Source organism: Loxodonta africana, chromosome 4 (genome assembly GCF_030014295.1).
Source record: "Loxodonta africana isolate mLoxAfr1 chromosome 4, mLoxAfr1.hap2, whole genome shotgun sequence".
NCBI classification, from domain to species: Eukaryota; Metazoa; Chordata; class Mammalia; order Proboscidea; family Elephantidae; genus Loxodonta; species Loxodonta africana.
The window spans coordinates 125,297,198-125,305,370 of NC_087345.1; the positions used below are offsets into that span (position 1 = coordinate 125,297,198).

General features: G+C 39.7%; 1 protein-coding gene across 2 annotated transcripts; it reads right to left on the reverse strand.

Moving 5' to 3' along the window:
* Positions 1-1,780: 1,780 nt before the first annotated feature.
* LOC135231230 (endogenous retrovirus group K member 113 Gag polyprotein-like) lies at positions 1,781-7,150 on the reverse strand. 2 transcript variants are annotated; one of them, XM_064284549.1, is made up of 2 exons: positions 4,519-7,150; positions 1,781-1,877 (listed from the first exon to the last, which is right to left on the reverse strand). In XM_064284549.1, the coding sequence occupies exon 1, from the start codon at positions 5,952-5,954 to the stop codon at positions 5,025-5,027; it is 930 nt and encodes a 309-aa protein (XP_064140619.1). In that variant the 5' UTR covers positions 5,955-7,150; the 3' UTR covers positions 1,781-1,877; positions 4,519-5,024. The 2 variants fall into 2 exon arrangements, with proteins under 2 accessions (XP_064140619.1, XP_064140618.1); XM_064284548.1 differs by having other exon boundaries at positions 1,867-2,894.
* Positions 7,151-8,173: the final 1,023 nt, after the last annotated feature.

Here is an 8,173-nt window from a genome sequence, read left to right on the forward strand (position 1 = left end):
TGTGGCAATATTTGCCTGTAAGTCTAGTCACTCTTTCTTGCCAGTGGGTCTGTATAGAATTATTGTGGTGCCATAGAGATGTCAGCTAGACATTGGGCATTGGTTTGGTGTTCCATGGACCATGCTGGGGTTGACAAACTTGTAAATAAGTTAAATCTATTTATCCTACATTGAGATGTGTGCATGAGCTATAGAAGCTTACAGAAGAACCAAGAAGGCCTCTTTGTTAAAATACCTCCTTTATCTTCTAACTCTATTAAGTTATTTATTATTAGTAATCTCATTAGTTAATAGCAACACTATTACTGCTAAGTAAAGTGCTCCTTTAAAATTCAAATTACTGAATTCAAACCTATCTATTACAATGACTCCTTACGAATAACTTTAATCCAGTTGTTGTCCTACTGGCTGAGAGAATAGGAGCTTATATTGATTGGTTTAGAAGCTTTTGCTGGTAGGACAGGCCTGGGGGGTTGCCTGGTTGAGGGACTTGGTTATCCAGAGAACAGCCAAGAAAGAACTGATTGTTGATGTTGGATTGGAGAGGGGGAAAAGGGGAAGCACCAAAGACAGATTCTGCCTACTCTTCAGCTTCATCTAATTAAGGTCTGGTGGGGACAACCATCCCACCTGCCTTTGAAAAACATCATCACAATCCAGTTTGATGATATTTATACTAGATTTTAAGTACCTTGTTTTATATATTTGATTGTTTTTACAATCCCTAGAGATGTTGTTTGGTCTATTAGGAAGAAGTGGCTGCTGCCCGCTGGAAACCTTATTAGAGGCTTTGCCATGTAGAGATGTTTCCCACAAACTCTATATAGGGCACTTTGTCCTATAAGGTATCTATGCACTGGTGGCTATCACAAATCTCAGCAAATAATCGTAACTTTGCAGGTCTGGGATGATTAAATGACTGTATTTCTGACTGATGTCACTTAAAATATTCAGTCGTTTTCTAGAATGTTTTGTCTGCTGCCATCAAATGATCAACAAAAGACTTGGCCAAACTTGGTAATGTGCAAGGCCAGCATTCATAAGCCATATTACGGGTACTGTTTGAACTCACGTATCTCATAACCTTGGGTGGAAGAAAACATTTCTGATGTTCTTGTTTTTCTGGGATGGACTTCCCTTATTCTGTCACTAGGGCTCAGATATTTCATGACCTCGGGTGGAAGATAAATATCCCTGATGTTCTTGGTTTTTGGTTGGACTTCCCTTATTCTAATACTGGGATCCCTATTACTGAGGTATCGGTTTATGTGGCATTGAAGTGGGTGCTCAATTTACAGAGCATTCCCACTTTATAGATTAGGATACAGAGGGGCAAGGAGGTCATACAACTTACCCAAGGTCATGTGGCTCGAAGATTGCCAAGGCAAAATTTGCACTTGGGCAAATTAACTCCTGAATCCATGTTCTTAATTATTATGCAACACTGCCTCCCAAAGCGCCAGGTTTGACTTAGTCGGGGTTGAAACCCATTGTTCCAGGTAATCTGAAAGTCTGAAATGTCCACTCTAGCACTCTGTAAAAATATTGCTGAAATTATCCTCTATTTACTTTTCTTAGGCCTAGGTCACAATGCCTTTATTTATTACATCTTTCTAATCTATCAAGATTATTTTGGAAAACAAATTCTCTACTCACCAGCATAGTCAGAGACTCGTATCCTGTCCTCCACATCCATAAAAACAAGGCAAAAGACAAGCAGTGTATTTTGGGGGGTTGAACCCTGAGACGAAAAAAAAAAAACAAAAACTAAATATATTGCTTGCCGGGGGCCAGCCTCAGCAATGAACAGGGTTACCAGAGGAGGGGTAGAGTTCGGCGAAAAAGAAATGAGCGGTAGAGTGTCTTATATTTTCATTCTGCAGAAAAAGAAGGCTCTGCTCTTTATTTTTTACATGGTCTTTTATATCATAAGCTTACAAAAGCATAACATCGCATGATCAATAAAGGGGCAGTACAAGATATAATCATAAACATCATTTCCCAGAGACATAATTTTCCAAGTGACACATAGTACAGTTCCGCATACATACACAAGTACAATGAGTTTTTTGTTTAATTGAAGAGAATATTTTGTTGATATATTTTTACACAAAATAATAATTGACTTCATATTGCTTTACACTTATGCTTAATCTTGCAATACCTTCCACAGTTTTTATAACAATTAATCTTTTTGCAAAATCATTGTTACATAGGCTTTGTCCATCTTGTCCAGGGTGGTCAAGTTCCTGAAGCCCAGCCACTTTGGGTTACGTCATATTGTCCACGATTATGCCAAGGACAATTAGCCCAATCTCTATACCCAAAGACCAGTCAAGCGCAGCAGTGAGCGGGGTGGACGAGAAAGTTGACCTGTAATTGGCTGAGAGATTGGCTGAGAGAACTCACTGCCTTTTGTTTTTCCACTTTTATGGGGTCATGTGTGGGTGGTGGTTTAATCACAAAAGGGCCTTGGTAAATACCAGGATTCCACCATCCTGTTTTTGTTTTCCATAGTCGAGCTATTTGTTTTTCCCCTAAGACAACTTCATGTTGATCCCCAAGTAACACACGGGCTGTCCCTACCCGAGATTTCACCAGGGGATTATGAGTAGGACGCCCCCCGTCCAAAGGTCCCTAAATCTATAATGGAATTTTATGCTTATACATTCTGCTATACACAGGCTGAAAATGAAATAGACACATAACACAGATGACAGAGATATTCCTGACTTTTCAGGAATTCTTCGATGTTTATGCTGGGGGCAGTGGGTGCAGAGGGGCCGCCCTTGCAGCCTGGCTCCCAGCATCTCCCCCTTTCTTATTTTTTAATTTCGCCAGATGAAGATCTGAAGCCACCTTTTGGATAGCTTGATTTAAGATTCGGAAGATGACTGGAAGAAAGAACAACAAAATCAAGAATAAAACTAAAGAAATACCCGTGTTTAACAGAATGTTTTTAAGACTATGTTTTTGAATAAAGGAATTTAAGGAATCAATAAATTGTTCGACTGTTTGAGAAGAGGAAAAATCTTTTTTTGCATTTGTAATATCTTGTATTTCCATATGTAATTTGTCAATATTAAAACTCAAATCGGAATGATTCCATATGCCCTGGATATGATTTTTGATTTTTTCCCAATTATGTATGGTAGTATTTACAGGCAGTGGAGTAACACAAATCCATCTGAAACTTACATGGCATCTCAAAGTAAGTCGCACTTTGAGATTAGTGATTTCTTGTCCTATATATAGAATTGCTTCTTCAAGGGCATTAACTTCTTGTTGTAATTTTCTATCAATGGCTTCTTGTGTGGCTAAGGCTAGAGTAATATTTTTACTTAAATTATTTACATAGTTTGCAGTATGAATCTGTTGTGTTAACGCCATAGCAGAAAGTGAAAGAGAAGTTGCTAAAGCTATGAGAGCGGAAATCCCCAGTATTAAAGCTGCTACAAACCGTTTGGCTCGAGATAAAATAGCAGAAGCTTGTTTTAAGGCTTCTAGGCCTGAATCATCATACCAATCTTCTTGTAAATGTACAGGAATCATAATATATTTTGGCTGTTGTAAAATCATCATACTTTCGACAGGAATTGCAGGATTTATACAACTGGTCAGTATACAATTTTTACAAGAACTAACATAATGTTTTTTCTTGTTTTCTATAACAATACTAGAGTGATTGTTGCGGCTAATTAATAACACATATGGAGCAGGTACACAAGCTTGAATATCAAAACTCTCATTATTAAAAGGACGGGACAAAGTGACATTGCCGGCAGCAGTTGCCAGTCTCCACAAAGATGGATGTATGTTACCCGTGAAGGTAGAAAGAATAGGGGGAACCCATCCATTTATATGCCAACGATTAACTTTTTGTGGGAGAGGGACTAAGGTATCTTGCCAATTAAAACGATATCGAGCTGATTGTAAAAATAGACGATAATCATCTTCAGGATTTAAAATACTACAATCAATAAGACGTGCAGACATTTTAGGCAAAGCATATACAACTTGTGAATTATACATACAATTTCTCCAAATAGGAAATCCTTTTGAAGGGTCAATCATAGCCCAATCTTGATTGCTCTTAGAATCCTCAGGAGGCGACTTATCACAGGTAGGAAAAAGAGGAGTGTGTACTTTTGGGATACCTTTAAGAAAGTCAGTTTTTTCTGGAAGGATGAGGCGTAGAGCCCATAATAATCTGTAAGGCTATTGGTTTTGATTTCCATTAGGTGAGTCAGTAATCATTGATTTGAAGCCAAAAGGAATACAGCCAGGGATAGTTTTTTGCAAATTTCTTAATTGAATACAAATAGGAGGATTATCTGACATACCAGAATAGGAATAATTAGAATTAAAGCCCTGAGGGTTCCAAAATATGGTTTCGCCCCCCAGTAATGCAGAATTATTAGTAAATACAGAGGGGGAAGGATCTTCCCAGGTGACGGGATGAAATATAGGAGGTTTTGGGACATAAGCCCAATGTATATCAGCCGTAACAACACATACCTGGCAGGAAATAATAGCGAGCATAGCCACAAAAAGAGTACCCGCATTTACGGGAATATGTTGATCCACGGTTAAGGTGTGAGCCAGATGAGTAAGTTTTTTGAGTTGGCCCCAAGTTGGGGGCTCAGCCGCAATGGTTCGATGGGTTCTTGAATAAGGAGTATATCTCCGGCTTCTCCACCGCACTTTGTCTCGAGATGAAGAGTTGTTGAAATTTGTAGAGGGTTGTATAAAGTCAGTGATAGGGGGTGGAGTAGAAGATGAAGAGGAGGAAGAACTAGAGACAGGCGAAGGTGGGGGTGTAGATGGAGCATTTTCAAGAGACAGATTTCTCAGAAGAGTCGTGGAAGGTGTTAGATTTGTGAGCAGTGAGGGAAGAAGTGTTGGAGGATTTTTGGTGGTTTTTGGGTCTTGCATGTCTGATGAGTCTGTCGGGTATCCACAAAGGGAAAGTTTTGTCCTGTGGGAAAACACAAGCATAGCCTCTTCCACAAGAGATTAATGGGTCAGGTCTTTTCCATTTTCCATAACAAGAAACTACCCCCTGGTAAGCAGGTTTTTGCCAGCTGATACCAATCATAAGGAGTCATCCAGCTGGTTGACAGAATATCTATTAACGACAATGTGTATGGAGACAGGGGTCCATATTCTTTGCAGGCATTTTTATCCTCCTTGAGGAATTTATAAGAAAGAGGAGTCCATTCTGCATCCTCATCAAATTCCCCGCTATAATGTACTGGAAAGCACAAAGGGAGGGTAACGTCTCCCTCAGACAAGCCTTGTTTTAAGGCTGCTTTGATTTTTGATTTTCCTGTCAGAGAAGGAGGTGGGGGAGGTAAAGGTACTCTATTTCGAGGAGTAAAGGTCAATGATTTAACCTCATACTTTGGAGGCTGTGACTCAATTTGCAACTTTCGTAAAGGAAGAACAATATCCTCATCCTGATGATATCTAGCAGCCTCCTCCTCTAGATCGACTTGCTCCTCCGGGCTCAGGGTGTCATTCGTGATTGGATTAGATAGACCAACAAAGGGAGGGGCTGAAGGGGTAGACGCTACAGAAGGATGTTTCTGAAGCAGAGGTGTTTCTTCCTCCTCTAAAGTGGGGTCAGAGTCAGGATTGTCTAGTACTTGGAATGCTTTAACAGAATCGGGAGTTGGGTCAAGAGTATCTCTGATAAGCATCCATAATGCAAAAGCATCAACAGGCACCCCCTCAGGACCACATCTAGTATAATATTTTTGTAGCTGTTCTCCCACAGCTTTCCATATGTCCAAATTAACCGAGCCTCCCTCTGGGAACCAGGGGCATTGTTCCTGAACAAAATGTAAAAACCGAGCTACTTGGCTTCTAGTCACCGCGGTTCCCCTTTTTTTGAGCATACACGTGATGATATCAATAAACAGTTTTCTTTCTGCAGAGGATGTTTGTCCCATAGTGTTTTTCTAGTATTCTCCTGCTTATACAGGGGTCTAACAACTTCTCATATGTTTTGCCTATCTTTCCTTTCCTATCCCCGTCCTCTCTAACGACGGGGTGGCTAAAGGGAGCTTTTCTCCTTTCTTATTTAGCTCTAGGCAACAGCCCTATCTACCCCGAGACGACGTTGCTTACCTTCAGGTCCCTGTTCGGGCGCCAGTTGCCGGGGGCCAGCCTCAGCAATGAACAGGGTTACCAGAGGAGGGGTAGAGTTCGGCGAAAAAGAAATGAGCGGTAGAGTGTCTTATATTTTCATTCTGCAGAAAAAGAAGGCTCTGCTCTTTATTTTTTACATGGTCTTTTATATCATAAGCTTACAAAAGCATAACATCGCATGATCAATAAAGGGGCAGTACAAGATATAATCATAAACATCATTTCCCAGAGACATAATTTTCCAAGTGACACATAGTACAGTTCCGCATACATACACAAGTACAATGAGTTTTTTGTTTAATTGAAGAGAATATTTTGTTGATATATTTTTACACAAAATAATAATTGACTTCATATTGCTTTACACTTATGCTTAATCTTGCAATACCTTCCACAGTTTTTATAACAATTAATCTTTTTGCAAAATCATTGTTACATAGGCTTTGTCCATCTTGTCCAGGGTGGTCAAGTTCCTGAAGCCCAGCCACTTTGGGTTACGTCATATTGTCCACGATTATGCCAAGGACAATTAGCCCAATCTCTATACCCAAAGACCAGTCAAGCGCAGCAGTGAGCGGGGTGGACGAGAAAGTTGACCTGTAATTGGCTGAGAGATTGGCTGAGAGAACTCACTGCCTTTTGTTTTTCCACTTTTATGGGGTCATGTGTGGGTGGTGGTTTAATCACAAAAGGGCCTTGGTAAATACCAGGATTCCACCATCCTGTTTTTGTTTTCCATAGTCGAGCTATTTGTTTTTCCCCTAAGACAACTTCATGTTGATCCCCAAGTAACACACGGGCTGTCCCTACCCGAGATTTCACCAGGGGATTATGAGTAGGACGCCCCCCGTCCAAAGGTCCCTAAATCTATAATGGAATTTTATGCTTATACATTCTGCTATACACAGGCTGAAAATGAAATAGACACATAACACAGATGACAGAGATATTCCTGACTTTTCAGGAATTCTTCGATGTTTATGCTGGGGGCAGTGGGTGCAGAGGGGCCGCCCTTGCAGCCTGGCTCCCAGCAATTGCTGACACGTCTATTCCAACTCATAGCAACCCTGCAGGACAGAGTAGAACTGCCCTATAGGGTTTCTAAGGAGCGGCTGGTGGATTCAAACTGCTGACCTTTTGGTTAGCAGCCATGCTCTTAAACCACTGTGCCACCAGGGCTCCTGAACCCTGAGTGATATCATCAAATCAGTTTAGATAGAGCTTCATCCCTACAGTACCAACACTTCTGTCCATCAATATAAATATTGATGTTCCAGAGACAATGAAAAATTGGATAACTGTGACAGTATTTTGAAAATTAAAAGGGATATTCTAGTAAATGATGGTCTTGTTATTTATATTGCTCCTATAATAAAGGACTTGAGATTTGATACAATTTTATAAATAAGTAATTTAAAAATTATCTTTTTTTTGCTTCAGAACTGGCCATCCATGGTATATATGATGGCTCCATTGAATATGGATGGCTCTGTTGGATACTGGATTATCATAATAAATGTAAGTGGTAATATTGAATAACAGAGTTTAAAATAACTTGATAATTTCTTTCATAAACTGGTGACTACCAGGTTGATAGTAGACAGAGTACAATTTCATAAAATTATGTGAATTTCTTTCCAGTTTCTAACAAATCCATATATATTTCTATGGATATGCATACAAATATAAATACAAAACTCACGCAACTAGATTTTGTATACAGGGTCAGAGTCCCTGGCCATAGAGTCAGTATGAAAGAGATGTTGAAAGACCAGGCTTTTTTGTCAGGAAGATGGTTCTGTTCTGGCTCATCCATTTACTATTTGACACTGGCATGCTACTTAAACCTCTCTGAGCCCCAGTTTCCTCACCAGAAAAATAGTGCCTACTGCATAGGTTTTTGTGAGAATTAAATGAGGCAAAGCACTTGAAGCACTTAACACAGTGAGTGCCTACACATGTTGAATATGTAAGTGTGAAATATCATTATTTTAGGAATATTAAGAAGGAATATTTTCTT